This window comes from Maylandia zebra, linkage group LG11, assembly GCF_041146795.1.
Source record: "Maylandia zebra isolate NMK-2024a linkage group LG11, Mzebra_GT3a, whole genome shotgun sequence".
NCBI lineage: Eukaryota > Metazoa > Chordata > Actinopteri > Cichliformes > Cichlidae > Maylandia > Maylandia zebra.
The window spans coordinates 17,320,846-17,336,307 of record NC_135177.1 but is presented as its reverse complement, the minus strand read 5'-3'; the positions used below and the strand labels follow the sequence as shown (position 1 = coordinate 17,336,307).

The 15,462-nt window shown below is 40.1% G+C and overlaps 1 protein-coding gene across 1 annotated transcript; it reads left to right on the top strand.

The window, feature by feature from the left end:
• Window positions 1–258: 258 nt before the first annotated feature.
• Window positions 259–11,818, top strand: dpys (dihydropyrimidinase). The gene is made up of 9 exons (XM_004541609.5): window positions 259–621; window positions 2,019–2,177; window positions 2,347–2,526; window positions 4,561–4,750; window positions 5,025–5,181; window positions 6,770–6,911; window positions 7,456–7,598; window positions 10,328–10,535; window positions 11,306–11,818. The coding sequence occupies exons 1-9, from the start codon at window positions 370–372 to the stop codon at window positions 11,363–11,365; spliced, it is 1,491 nt and encodes a 496-aa protein (XP_004541666.1). The 5' UTR covers window positions 259–369; the 3' UTR covers window positions 11,366–11,818.
• The last annotated feature ends 3,644 nt before the right edge of the window (window positions 11,819–15,462 follow it).

Here is a 15,462-nt window from a genome sequence, read left to right as displayed (position 1 = left end):
CTACACATTTCAATATTTTACATATGGAACAGTTACTTATTTATTAGTTATTAAAGACATCGGCTCAGTTTTGGCACACAGTGAGTCAGTCCATCCAAGACTTCTATGATATTCTCCACATTCTTATGCATACCGAGTTAGTGTAAATCATTATTAGGAAGGCCAAATCTTTTTGGGTTACTGACCTGGGGCGTTTCTGTCCTTTGACATCTCATATGAACTTTGGAGTTGACCTGCGTAGCTTCTTTGGCACAGCTTCTGGGTTCCACTGCACACAGACGATCTCAGCGTCAGAGCGCAGAGATCGGTTCAGTTTGCGCAAATTGTGTCCTTACGCAGTCCTAACACTCTGAGTTGCGCGGAGCAGGAATGGAAGAGCCCAGCGGGATCCTGATTAAAGGAGGCAAAGTTGTGAACGAGGACTGCTCCGTGATCGGCGACGTTTACATCGAAAATGGGAAAATAGTTGAGGTTGGACTGAATCTTCAGATTCCAAAAAGAGTGCGAGTCATTGATGCCACCGATAAACTGGTGATCCCCGGTGGCATCGACACGCACACGCACATGGAACTGGCGTTCATGGGAACCAGAGCTGTGGACGACTTCCATATTGGAACCAAAGTAGAGTTTCATTTAAAATGAATCTGTCATATTAATTTCATGTTGCTTGGCAAGATATGTTTGGCTATGTTTAGCAAATCAAAAAAGCTGGTAGTAAGAGTAATCACCTTCACCTATTATGAGTGGAAGTGGAAGTGCATGCGATGGATGCAAGTCCTATTTTTCTTTTTTAATCAAAAGCTGAATTTGGAATTTGAGAGTAGAATCAAATGAATATTGGATAAAATATGAATAAAACACTACAGCGACTTGAGAATCACCTCTGTCTTAAAATAGCATCAGTATGCAGTTTTGCTTCATAAGTATTTGACAACAGCTTTAATTCAGGGAATTTAAGCAAAATATTGCATAATTTTTTGGGAAGGAAAATACATAGACAGACACTTTTAGAAGCTCAAAAATAATTGGACAAACAAAAATAATTTCATATATTAAGTTGTTTTGAATACTTGGATGAAAATCCTTAAGTCAGTGACTGCCTGAAGTCTAGAAGCTGTGGAAATCACTGAATGCTGTGTTTCCTCTCTTGAGATGCTCTGCCAGGCCTTTACTGCAGTCAAGTTCGGTTGTTTGTGTGTCTCTCTCTACCTTCAGTTTTGTGTTTAATAACTGAAAAGTATGCTCTGTTGGGTTGATATCAGGTGACTGATTTAGCCACTGAAGAACATCCCCTTCCTTTACCTCGAGCAGTGGGAAGTGCAAATCCATTTTGCAACATTTGGTTGAATCTGATCAGAGATTATAGCCCTGAACGCTTCAGAATTCATCCTGCTGCTTCTATCAGCAGTCACAAAAACACAAATCAATAAACACTTTGACTAGTTCCACTGGCAGCCGTACATACCTATGCAATAATATTGCCTCCACCATGTTTGGCAGATGGTGAGGTGTGCTTTGGCTCATGAGCTGTTTCTCTCCTTCTCCACAGTTTTCTCTTCCCATCATGTCTCCATTCCTCTCTTGATTGTATTCTTTGACACTGATATATCTACCTCCTCGAGACGTTGGTTAGATGTTGGGAAATTGTTTTTCTTAACTGTGGGGGTAACTCTGTTGTCAGAGTTAGCCTTCTTCTCAATGCAGTTTGATTCAGTTTCATTTATGTGGCTCCAAATCTTCTTGATCCCGCAAAGAATTAATCTGCAGGACAAAATCAGATCAGAGGTCATTGTAAAGCTGATGCCCACGACTTCTCAACATTTGTATCAGGTGTTATTTTAATGGGAGTGACAATAAGAAATCTGTCAATCATTGTTTATTCAGGCACCATTCACAAAGATGATTGTTTTTAACATCTGGACTAGTAGCCACACTCAAATCACTTTTTTCCCAGCATTTTCTACTTCACAGGTTAATCATTTGCTTACTTCTCTGTGGTAATGTGTGCATTTCACCAGGCTGCTCTGGCAGGAGGGACCACAATGATCCTGGACTTTGTCATCCCCCAGAAGGGCAAGTCTCTTCTGGAGGCTCATGACCGATGGCGTGAGACGGCTGATCCCAAAGTTTGCTGCGACTACTCGTTGCACGTTGCGGTCACATGGTGGAGTGACAAGGTGAATGAGAGTGAATCCTTTTGTTTTAGTAGACTACTAGTATTTACTGTCTAGACACTAAAACTAATGACACTAGGTCAAGTAGGTTTGCCCAGTCCAAATATTGCTGCCCCCTTTTTCCCAGAGCTACATACATGTCTCCCTTATTACAATCATTTTTCTTTTTTAGGTCAAGAAAGAGATGGAGACTCTGGCCAGAGAGAAAGGAGTAAATTCCTTCAAGATGTTTATGGCCTATAAAGATGTGTTTATGCTGCAGGATTCTGAGCTATATGCTGCTTTTGCTCAGTGTAAGGAGGTCGGAGCCATAGCTCAGGTTCATGCTGAGAATGGAGATTTGATTGCAGAGGTTGGTGTGAACCACACGAAACAAATGAAAACAGATTTTGAAAAAGAAGTTGCTTGTATTAATGAGCTACAATTTTTGTTTTTTTCTTACAGCTACTTATTGCCTATACTGTACAGGGGGGAAAAGTTGCTAATAGTAAAGTAGATCTGATATTTGACATTCCAAACTTAAGCAATATGGTTATTTTTTGTAAAATATCAAGAGTTTAACTTGAGAAATGAAACAACCTAAGCGTGGTGAGATACTAAAGCTAAACAACACAAGCCTATATGCTGTTTTTGATTTTCTGTCAGTGAAGGTTTTGTAAGTGCAGCTCAGGTAATCAGTGTCAGAGTATAAACACACCAGAGCCCACAAGGAATGCTAAGTTAATGTTTCACCCTGATGGCAGCTAAGCTTCACTTTGTGTCCAAAGAATAACAAACACTGTGGCTGTGAGGAACAGAGAGGAACTGTGGTGCTGAATGAGGAAGACAGGAGCGGCAGAGAAGCATGTGAGAGTTGTGCAGGACATGTATGAGGACAGGGAATAGTGGTGAGAAGCGCAGTGACAGAAGGGTTCAAGGTGGCAGTGGGATTACGTCAGGGATGGGCTCTGAGCCCCTTCTTGTTTGCAGTGGTGATGGATAGACTGACAGATGAGGTCAGCCAGGAGTCTATGTCTAGACTATGATGTTTGCACACAACATTGTGATCTATAGTGAGCATGCAGTAGGTATGTTCTGGAAAAGTATTAAAAGTTAGTTGAAGCAACACACATTACATTTGTGTGAATGAGAGGGAGACAGGTGGAAAGGAGAACATCCAAGGAGTAGTGGTAGTGAAGACAAGATGAGTCTATGGATGGTCAGTGATTCAAAGCAATGGCATGAGAAGTATGGAAGAGAGTCGAGGCTGGATTAAGACTAATGTCAGTGATAATTTATGACAGAAGGACAGAAGCATGAGTGAAAGGGAAGGTTTACAAGATGGTAGTGAGACCTGCTATGATTTATGGTTTGAAGAAGGTAAAGCTAACAAAAAGACACGAGGTTGAGCCGGAGGTGTGCAGGGCTGAAGATTTTCATTGGCAGTGACCCGAAAGGACAAGATTAGAAACGAGTACATCAGAGGGACAGCTCAGGTTGAGCAGTTTGGAGACAAAGATAGAGAGACAGGTCTGAGATGGTTTGGACACGCGCTGAGGAGGGATAGTGGATATACTGGAACTTTGTGGAGCTACCAGGCAGGAGGGAAAGAGGAAGACCTCAGAGGAGGTTTATGGGTGTAATAAAGGAAGCATTCAGAGGACTGATTTGACAGAAGAGGATAGGGATATGTTGGGATGGAGGCAGATGGTCCGCTGTTACCCCTGACAGAAGAAGATGAAGAAGGTTGGTTGAAAGCCCCGTGACACGCGATGTTGGAGCAATACCAAGGAAAAAAGATGAAATCTGTCATTATCTGTCACCAGAAACCTTCCCCACAGATATTTTGACAAGTTATGTCAGGATAAGCATAGGTATAATTAATAGCATATATCCAGTTAAGGTGTTCAAGTTTCAGAGGGATAGGAATAGTCATGGTGGCTCACTGAATTGACATGAATTGGAAATTAACGATGTAATTTCTGTTAATATTAGACAAAACTGCAGCTACATTCAGACAGTCAAAATCCCCACTATGAGAAAGATCTGTTATTTCTTATGTGCATTTTCCAGCATTTTTTCAAGTGTCATGGCAAAAAACTACCACCAGGGGGTAGCAAATACTCAACAACAACTCGTGGATCTGTTGTTGCTCAGAGCAACATGAATACTGTATTATTGCTGCTTGGAAGTGTGTTAAATGTCTTTCCAGCACTACAGTAAGGCACTCACATGTTATTATTCATAGTAGCAAATTTTAATTCAATCGAATCAATATAGATTCATCAAGTATAAATCTGACTGTCTGGTCAGTCCGTCTCTGCCTTGAAGTGCCACCGTGCCGTGTTAACCTTCCATCTCCTTTAACCTTTAATCCTGACTTGTTGTCCCTGCTGTGAACTGACAGGGGGCTAAGAAGATGCTGTCCATGGGCATCACAGGACCAGAGGGCCATGAACTGTGTCGGCCAGAAGAGGTGGAGGCCGAAGCCACCCAGCGAGCTATCACCATCGCCCATGCTGTCAACTGCCCGCTCTATGTGGTTCATGTCATGAGTAAATCTGCCGCCAAGGTTGTGTCTAACGCACGCAGAGATGGTGAGTGTGGACTCCTCCCTCCTGCTGTTTAAAGAGGGTGAGGCTGAGAGCTGATGAGCTTCAAAACTGGTTTCAGTTTTCTTTGTTTTATGTTTTAGTCAAATATTGAGTTATACAGTGTTTGCACATTTTGTTTTTTGTTGCCATGGCAAAAAATAAAGCCACTGAGAATTTTATCTCAGCATGAGGTTTCTGATTGCTCTCGAGCAGATAAAGTATACTCGGTTTTAGTAAACATCCGACACAGGTTTTTTCTTTCTTTCTTTCTGAACAGGGCGTGTAGTGTTTGGGGAGCCAATTGCAGCTGGTTTGGGCACTGATGGTACCCACTGTTGGCACAAAGACTGGGCCCATGCTGCTGGTTTTGTCATGGGTCCTCCGCTTAGACCTGACCCCAGCACACCTGGGTACCTTATGGACCTACTAGCTAAGTAGGTAGAACTGAAAGTCCAGCAATATTGCTTGCTGGTGGTTTTTATTCAGTGCAGTGTGTGTTTTTTCCTGTCTCTCTCCCCGCACCCCCAACCAGTCGTGACAGATGGCTGCCCCTCCCTGGGCCTGGTTTTGCTGGAGGTTTATTCCTGTTAAAAGGGAGTTTTTCCTTCCCACCTTCACCAAGTGGTTTCTCATAGGGTACAGTCTGATGGTTGGAATTCTTTTTCTATTGTTGTAGGGTCTTTACTTATTTAAAGTGCCTTGAAGCAACTGTTGTTGGGATTTGGTGCTATATAAATGAAACTGAGTTGAATTAAAATTCAGTTCGGTTCGTATTTTGGCTACAGCTACAGATTTTTTTAGGCTATGGGAGTTTAGAAGTTCAGAATCCCATGTGATCCCACGCAGAATCAGCTAATACAGATTTATCCAAATCAGACAAAATGTATCTGGATCAATTGTACTATGTTTTTGCTGGTTTTTTGCTGCTACAGTTTTTGTTTGTGCTGGTATCATTTTGAAAATATTAATAAAAGAACATTTCTGAAGTAATTTAAAAGCATGCCACTTGGTGCGTATTAGTTGGACCTGAATCAGAGGTTCTGTGGCCTCAGGTTGGAGCACCAAACCCTAAACAGCTTGAAAAATACATAGTTTGTATCTGTCATTGTTCCATGTGATAAAAATAGCCCAAACATTGTTTGGTCAAATTGTTCATCCAAGGTCAACCACATTGACCTTTGAGAAACTTTTATTAATATCTTTAAAATGATAGAGGCACAAAGAGCCATTTTTGCAGCACAAACATTGAATACCACGTCTGTTGGATTTAAAGAAGGTGGGGATTTTAGCATTTTAGGATCATGTTCACATATGACATCTTTGCATGACAGAACTTTCACTTGCAATTTTGAATGGTACGACAGACTGTGTTAACAACAGTGATTTCTGGAAGTGTTTCTGAGGCTGTGCAGCTATTCCTATGACTAAATCATTCAGTCTGAAGGCCTGTAGATCAGGGACAACTAATATTCATTTTGAGCCTTATCGATTGTGCACTGAGATTTCTCCAGATTCTCAGAATCTTTTAGTTATATTTTTTTCTGTAGATGATGAAATATTCAAAGCTTTAGCAATGTTATGTTAAGGAAAATTATTCACAAATTGTTCCACAATTCGTACAGTTTTTTTTTTTTCAGATTGGTGAACCTCTGCCCATCTTTACTAATGAGAAACTCAGCCTCTCTAAGATGCTCTTTCTATACCCAGTCTCATTATTGACTTTTGTCAATTAACTTAATTAGTTGCAAAATACGTTAGCTCCAAATTAGCTCAAAACGAACTAAGATTTTCCATGAAATAGTAAAAATGTCTCAGTTGAAAAATTTGATGAGCTTTCTATATTCTATTGTGAATAAAATGAAGGTTTATAAGATTTGATAATTTGACATGCTGTCGCAACTTTTTTGGGAGTGAGGATTTAGAATTGACCAAAGTGACCCTCAAGGTTACTGATACATTTTTTAGGTTATTCCATCATCAGTTTGGACATAACAGTCATTTTCCTTCTGTTCATTGTGCCAGTGATGATCTAAGCGTGACAGGGACGGACAACTGCACCTTCTCTGTGTGCCAGAAAGCCCTGGGCAAGGACGACTTCACCAAGATCCCTAACGGTGTGAACGGTGTCGAGGACAGAATGTCTGTCATCTGGGAAAAAGGAGTGGTTAGTACTAAGGATATACTCACTTTTTTAGTTGGCTCTTTTTAAAGCACCGGTTTCTTGACAACAAGTTTTAAAGATGCCATGTGGTTAATGTTCGCATAACAAAAAGTAGCAAATACACATTTTTGACTCTGTACTGGCCCATTTGCATTCATGACGGCGTGCCATGATGTTTAATGTTGGGTTACTGTTTTTACTATCAAATATTAATAATTCTACTTTTCTCACAATTATTTGGATGATATGTGTATTTCTTTTTTCCTGCAACACACAATAAACTCCCAGAGCTGCAGATGGCTGCACGATTGCAAGCACTGCATTTTCTGGCCATTGTTGTGGGGACTGTGTATCAGCTCAGCTGCCCCAAGGCCACTGGAAAGATTTACTTTGTGCAACAGTGCTTACAAATCACACATTAGATGATATTTTGGCTGAAATGAGTTGCTTGCACTGACCTTTTGTCTGCTAATTCTGTGTATTGTTGTCGTCCAGTGTGGCCCCCTAACTCAAACTGGGTGCTTTGTGCATTTTCTCCTCCCATCAGCATAGTGGCAAAATGGACGAGAATCGATTTGTGGCTGTCACCAGCAGCAACGCAGCAAAAATCTTCAACTTCTACCCGCAGAAAGGCCGAATCGCCAAGAACTCGGATGCTGATGTGGTTATATGGGACCCAAGGATGACCAGGTGAGAACTCCAGCTCAGGTCATTCAGCAGTGTGGAAGAAATCTTTAGAAATCGAGCAGTGAAAGAAAGCCTTCAGCTGGTGTACGTAAAGTTTTAAAAGTGCATTATGAATGCAAATCCTGATGTTAAAAATGGTAACGTCGCCACTGTCTCCATCAGAGCTCCATCACACGGTGATGCTGAACCATTTGGCACACTTGAGAGCGTGTCTTAAGTGTGCCAGGCACTTCACTAACTAAGATAAGGTTTTTAAGTTTAGCTGTAAAGCATGTAGGTGACAGATACAGGCACCTAAAAAGAGAAGAGCTATATCTTTCATCCTGTGCCACGTCAACACTAACGCACTCACTAACCCTCCACATAAGCTGATTACGTCTATGCTCCATCCAAAAGTCGGTGTATGTCATCACTTATCTATAGCTGCAAATTAAAGCATAACACAATTTACATATGAATGAAATTCATCACTCTATTAAAAAAAATTTAAATTGCTGTTTGGTAATTTTATATTTTTAGGAAAAGATTTTAACACACTTACATAAGGCATGAGTGAGACGATGCTGATGGGTCATGGTAAGAATTTTGAAACTGACGAATATTTCATGTGGGAGCTAAACCAATTTCCTTCGTGCAGAATACACGGCGTTATGGCTGCTTTCAGGAATGTGCTCAGAATATCGCAAAACTGGTCATGTGATTGTGTTGTATTATTTGAGCTGTTGTGTGAAGCACAAGCACAAACGAAGACAGTTTGCGTTCCAGCATCATGTGTACTGTAGCACAATCTTATATGACCTGGAAATAGCAATGCACCGCTCTGTTTGCTGAAGGATCTGGGCTGCGTCCCTCAGGGATCTAACCCACTGTGGATGTGAGTTGATGAAGAGCATATTAAACCCCAGTGTAATTTTCTGTAAATGAATTTACTGATAATAATACAAAAACAACAAAAAAAGATTATGTCAGGACCAATAAACTCCACAGTTGTTACTATGACGTGCTTTCCAGTTTGTCTTTCCTCTCAGACCTGTCACTCCTGGACATCAGCTGTTGTCCATTTAAGTTGTGTCTTTACCATATGCGCATGTCTGTGGAAGTCATAATGCCTTTCAAGCATGAGAGCGCATTGTATTTGATTGCTGCACAGTGAATTCATCTGTGAAACTGTGTAATTAATTTGCCGTCAGCACAAGTGTCACTTCATAACATCCGGGACCAGGGGCCACAAACAGTTGCATAACCGCCTCCCCCCCACAAAAAAACCCAAATCCCTAGGAAGCTCACTCAGTTGACTTGTTTCTCATAATTGGGTGAGCTGAATAATGAGGACACATCTTGTTTTCGTCAGTGCACACTAGGCATGGTGTCTGGCTTCACAAATCCACAGGAAACATGTTTGTGAATGGAGAGTAAAAGGGGTCAATGAAAAAAGAAAGAAAGACATCCGGTGCATTTCATGGAAGCAGCTGAGTCACACTTACTTTGCTGTTCCCTGCTGACTTGGTCTTTCACTCAAATGTGATTTATTTGTTCGACATCATCAGTTTGTACTGTGCAGAGCATTTCATACATTTATTATGAAGAGATTTTCTACAGTCCTAATCAACTTACTTCACGTAGTTGTGCAAATATACATGTTGTAACTTAAAGCTGCTGTGATCAGTCATTTTCTGCAGATTGCCCACTCCTCTCTCTCTCTTATATTTTTGTTTGTTGGTCCAGTCAATTCCAACTTTGGTTTCAGTTTTTGATTGAATGGGCTCGAGTTAGTAATTATATGGAATCTGTCTGTGATAATACAGCCACAAATTCACATTAACTCCCATTAATTTGATGCTGTATACATCAGAAATTCAGACGTTTGTCAACATGCATAAATACATTGGGTGACTTTCATGTGTTTGGCTGATCATATACACCTGTTCAGCTGTTGGTTGAACAGGTGTACCTTTTTTACATTTTAATCCAGAAACTAAAAACTAAGAAACGAAGAAATTCTATCATTTCTTTATAAATCAAACCTGGCAAGCCCGTGTGAACTAAAGCCCCAGTTTCCTGTCCTTAGCTCACAGGCGTGGCACCCAATATGGTCTTCTGTTGCTGTAGGCCATCTGTTTCAAAGTTCGACATGTATACATTTAACAGCAGTATTGTCATTGTACACCATTTAAATTACTTTAATAATTTCTGCTACTAAACTCCATCACAGCTATGCTAAATTTATTTTGCTGAGAACTGAAAAATGTTGCCGCTCTTGTGTTTCTTTGTTCATATTTCCCATCAGGTTCCAGCTTGCACAGTCTTTTTTTATATCTGGATACTGGCTATGCTGCAATATTATGTGGCTGTGCTCACGCAGCAGCCTTTGGATAGATGCCACAATAATGTAATAGGCAGCAGTGAAAATGTTGAGGTGCCTTTTTATTGTCTGAAAGAAGCTTAGTGTATGTGCTTAGTGAGCCTTTAAGAGCCTCACATGAGCAAAAGTTTTGAATAATACATTATATTACTGCTGCACAGTGAACCAACTGCAAGTACATCTTGGCCTGATTCAATCAGTTTCAGATGAGGATGGACTGCATTAAGTTTTCACAATAGATTTATCCTTTTCTTTGGTATTCAGAAAGCATCCAGCAATTATCTAACGCAGGCTACATGTGACCAATGAGTTTAGCTCATAAAAAGCCTCCACTGACTGTTTTTAAAGCTGCCAATGTATCTTTATGTAGGAAAATATCTGCCAAGACTCATCACCAGGCTGTGGACTACAACATCTTTGAGGGTATGGAGTGTCATGGGGTACCTGTCATTACCATCTCCAGAGGCAAAGTGGTGTATGAGGATGGGCAGCTGAAGGTGTCACCAGGACATGGCCAGTTCATCCACAGAAAACCATTTTCTGAGTTTGTTTACAAAAGAATCAAGCAGCGGGAGCAGGTTAGTAAAGTCTTAGCGTCAGAAGTGTCACTGAAGTTCCACATTTTTTGGATGTGAACTTAATGGGTAGTGCATACACATACATATACAAAAGTGTTGCGATTTTGCAAAAAAATTTGCTCTTGAAAAAATGCACTCAAAAAAATCAAGTTGACATCAAGCGATGATTAGCTGGCCCTGAAACAGAGATTCTGGGTTCATCCAGTTCTCGTGAGAGGGCAGCATCAGGGAGAATTTCAGGGTTTGGTCCAAGAGTTCAGGCTGTATCACGATAGCTTTCATAGGTGAGTCTGAAAAATATCTTTAACACACAAAATATTCACACTATTTTTACACATCTGGTGTGTAAAAGCCTTTAGCCTAACTGTTCCCTCTTTTATTTACTATTTATGGTCAGTTGAGGTAAGCAAACTGGATGCTGGTTGTAGCGTCATATATGCTGTAAGCATATACATTTGGATTAAATTACCCAGAATATTGCAAATAAGTATATCTCAATAAGATGAACTATACAGGAGACTACAGACTACAGACTCAGGTGTGATTTTGACTCAGTCTACTTCTGATATTTGCTAAAACTGATATTTTCCTGTGTCCATTCCAAGTGCAGATCATGAATTGCACAGAGGACATACATTGGCAGGACCGCTTAGCTGTAAAACACTTTTCATAGTTAATTCAGAATTATGAACTTGAAGCAACCAGACTGGGAGTAGGTACCACGCACAGGATGACCTAATGTTTCTGTCTGCTTTGTATTTGACCTGCAGGTGAGGAAACCTACAGCTGTGACCAGAAAGCCATATGAAGGCAAAGTCATTTCTGTCTGAACACATACCTGGGAACTTAAAGGGCACCTTAAATCTCCAACAATGCAACCCAGAAGCTACCCATTGCACAAACAACAAGTGTTTTCTCAAAGACAACCTTCATTGGAGTAGCTTTTTGCATTTCAAGCATATGAGGGTTATAACATGTTGAATTTCTGCCTGAGTCAATGCTCCGCTGGAAGAGGAAACTGAGTCACATACAGCTGTATCTGCAGCCAGCTCTGTTCAGTACACAGATCACAAAAACCAACTCTGCTGCTGCAAACTATACATTTATTACTAACACCATTATGTAATAACGCAACTCACCATAAGAAATGCAAATCGGGTTTATGCATGAGTTCCTGGTTAGTAAATGAAAAGTCTCTAAATAGAAAAAAACAAACAATTTCACTGTATATTGTGTTCTGTGCTCTAAAACAATAGTAAATCAGCATTTATAGCTGTGTGTAATTATGCCTGAGTTTTCTTCTTCACAGCATGTTTTTGCATTTTTTACCCCCATCTTCTAAAATGCCAGTTGCCACTGGTAACAGAACTGTCTCTCACCCAAAAGCATCCTTTCCCTTTGATGAAATATTCATTAAAATACACTGACATGCATGTGGTAATAAGATTTACTCCGCTGACCCAGACGGACTCTGTGTTTGCATATTCAGCAGGCTCACACATCATTATACACTCCATCTATGCCCATGTATGGACTGCATTCATTCCTTCTCGTGGTAAAAAAGGTCTGCGGCTGTCATCGAGCATCATGTGGCAGCTTCCCATTGGGGCGGGCATGCTGGCATGTTATTATGCCACAGGGCCAGTTGAGACATAGTGTGAGCTTATCAGGTTGCCACACGGGTCAGTGGTAGTGTGTGAGTCACAGAATGCCTACTCATCCTCAAGCAAGAATGCTTCTTTCCTCTTTTCTTAAACGGTGCAAAGGATGGTTGGGGGATGGTGGGGTATTGTACAGTGAATGGTGAGCCTATTTAAAATGGTGACCTGGCTATAACTTGAGTTTTCAAGCTTTAAACACAGAGGAAGTGATTCATACTAAATATTTACACTTTAACTAGTGTAACCCAAAGTATTTTTTAAGTGATCACAGTATTTCTAAGAATCAGGTTTTGCCAAACATGGTGATATCAATTAGTCTTGCTAACTGTAACAGCAATGAAAATGTTTAACCTGCAGTTGAAGAGGTATACTTAACTAACCAAAGTATGGGAGTAACTCAAAGTATCTATTATTCTAGTATTCTGAACTTCAAGCTGAGCATCAGAATAGTGAAGAAAGACCTTTCAAATGACTTACTCAAATAACCACTCGTTACAACCAAATGGCTATTGGTTGGATAACAGTGTAACACCATTCTTATGGCTGGTTCCAGCCTGATATGTGCCATGTCACAAGGCTGTAACAATCTCAACCTGGTGTCTTGAAAATGACAGTGAGTTCACTGTACATAAATGACCTGCATAGTCACCAAATCCCAGGCCAAAAGAGCACCTTTGGAATGTGGTGGAACCGAAGCTTTGCATCACTGATGTGCAGCTGACAAATCTTACGCAACGGCAAGATCCTGTCATGTTAATATGGAGCAAAATCTCTGTGGAATGTTTCCAGCACTTTGTTGAGTCTGTGCCGTGAGGAATGAAGGCATTTCTAAAGGTAAAAGGGCATCTTTGCAACGTATACCTAATGTAGTGGCCGCTAAGCATATGTTCTCACTTTGCCAGGAATTATATATTAAGTAAATATATTAATCATGACTTTCCTCAATTCTACAAGGCTGAGCCAGTGGTGACGCCTCTCCAACTGCAGCTGAGTGATATGATTTGAGCATACTACTATGTAGCGTGTGTGTACCACTAAGTATTTAAGTACGCAGAATGATAGTAAATATACTGAGCATGTAGTGTATAGTATAGGATTTCTACTACTTAAAACATCTGTCATAAGCTGTTAAATAAAGGAAGTTTTTTTTGCAAATATTAATGCATAATGAACAAACACAGCCTAAGGGATTTCTCAAAACTGTGTATATACCAATAAGACAGTAATAAACTAATAGTATTTACCTGGGCTACACTACCCTGAGGAATACACATTAATAGCAGTTTTGACCTTTCCCTATTCACACATCACTGCATTTCTCACCTGTCACAGTCTGCATTATGAAGTCAGTAGGCTGTGACCTGTCCCTATGCTGAGTGAAGAAACAGCACCTGCATGATGCTAATGAACGGTGACAGTGCATAAGTAGGAAGAGCACAGTGCTGCTCTCTGCACATGCAAATGACATCTGTCTTAGATTATGTAAGCAAATATCGCTGTTCTACATTCTGCACAGAGGTAAAATGCAGAAGCGAGATTATAACTGCGGTTTCTTTATTTGATATTTTATGTAACAAACATAATTAGGTGTTTATTCATAGCAGGAATGACTGCAACCATCACAACTGATAGTGGCAAAATGATCATAGTTTGGGGTTGATTCATTATAAAATTCTTCCTCTGTCATGTTATATAATGAACATGATGTAATAGGTAAGTAATGTATTTCCTATGGCTGAGAGCTCATTGCAGCTCTGTTGAATCAAGGTAATACCTCTTAGCTTATGGTCTTTAATTGCGCCACAGTTACCAGTAGACTGAGCTGTCACGTGATGCCATAAATAGTAGTATACTGCTCTAGTTTTCTGAATAATAATGACACAGTAGGTGGTGGATTACAGGTGAGAACTGGGGCGCAAAGAGTACATATTTATTCTGCTAAATGTTAAATATAATATAAAACAATTGAAGAGAAATGTATTATGATGTATTTTGAAATAACATACACTGAAAGTTTTCTATATGAGATCGTTGCAAAATTTGCAGCCTCACCTAATGTCCACCCTACTGGCACTGATTTTATATTAGGATTTAAAAATCTAGGTGGTTTTGGTATGGCGAGTAGCCTTCAGTAATATTAATAAATCACACAGCAAAAGTACATTCATGTAGTTGTAAAAAGCATGACAATATAGTAAGTAATCAAAGTATTCAGAGTAACTTAACGGAATACGTTACAAACTACATTTTGGGGCATGTAGTCTGTAATCTGTAGTGGAAGACATTTCAAAAGTACCCTTACCAACACTGGGGATGGTTAAAACATCGCTCTTAGATGCACCCTGGCTAGATGTAGAACAGGCACTATGCAATAATATAGAGATTTCGGACCTACCATTTATCAGCTCAAACACCAAACTACATGTATGTTTTAAAAGAGTCGACATCAGCTCTTCTCTGACAGCACGATGGGAGTTTCTTAAAATGACTGAGTCTTCATTAATCCCATGCGAATGTACACCTATCTGGAACAAAACTGACATACTACAGAAAAATAATATGATTAACCTCCCAGATTGGAGTCGTAAAGGAATTAAATATTTGGAATATATATTAGAAGGAGGACTTTATTCCATTTGACAGACTAGTTGTACAGTATGGGATTAACAAGAAAAGATTTTTAGAATATCAACAAATTAAATTTATAATAAAAAAAAGTTTAAGCCTAATCAAGTTGAATTACAAACACAATCATGTGTGGTACAATTTCTTAATCTTAAAACCCCAAATTACTGTCTAAAATATACTGGACACTCTCCAAAATAGATGAATCAATATCCTTTTGCAAAATGGGAAGCGGATTTATCAGTCATCTTAGACCAAAATACAATACAAAATACTACACAGAGTGCACTATACAGGTCAATGGATATTCAAGATGGGCTTTATGTCTTCTAACAACTGCTCACACTGTCAAGGCAATAAACCTGACAGTTACGCTGTTTGGTTCTTTCCACCAGTGCAGAGGGTTAGGTGCTGGATATGTGAAGACTTATCAAAGTATCTGAAATGTAACATTCCAGCCAGTAGCGGTTTTTGATATGGGCAACACGGGCGGTTGCCCAGGGCAGCATCGTGGTGGGGGGCGGCCAGAGGGAGTGTTCGCCCAGGGCGCCAAACAGGCTAGGACCGCCACTGATTCCAGCCTTCGCTCTAGTCCACTTGTTGGGCATCTTGGATGACCTCACTACATAGATGAATACAGC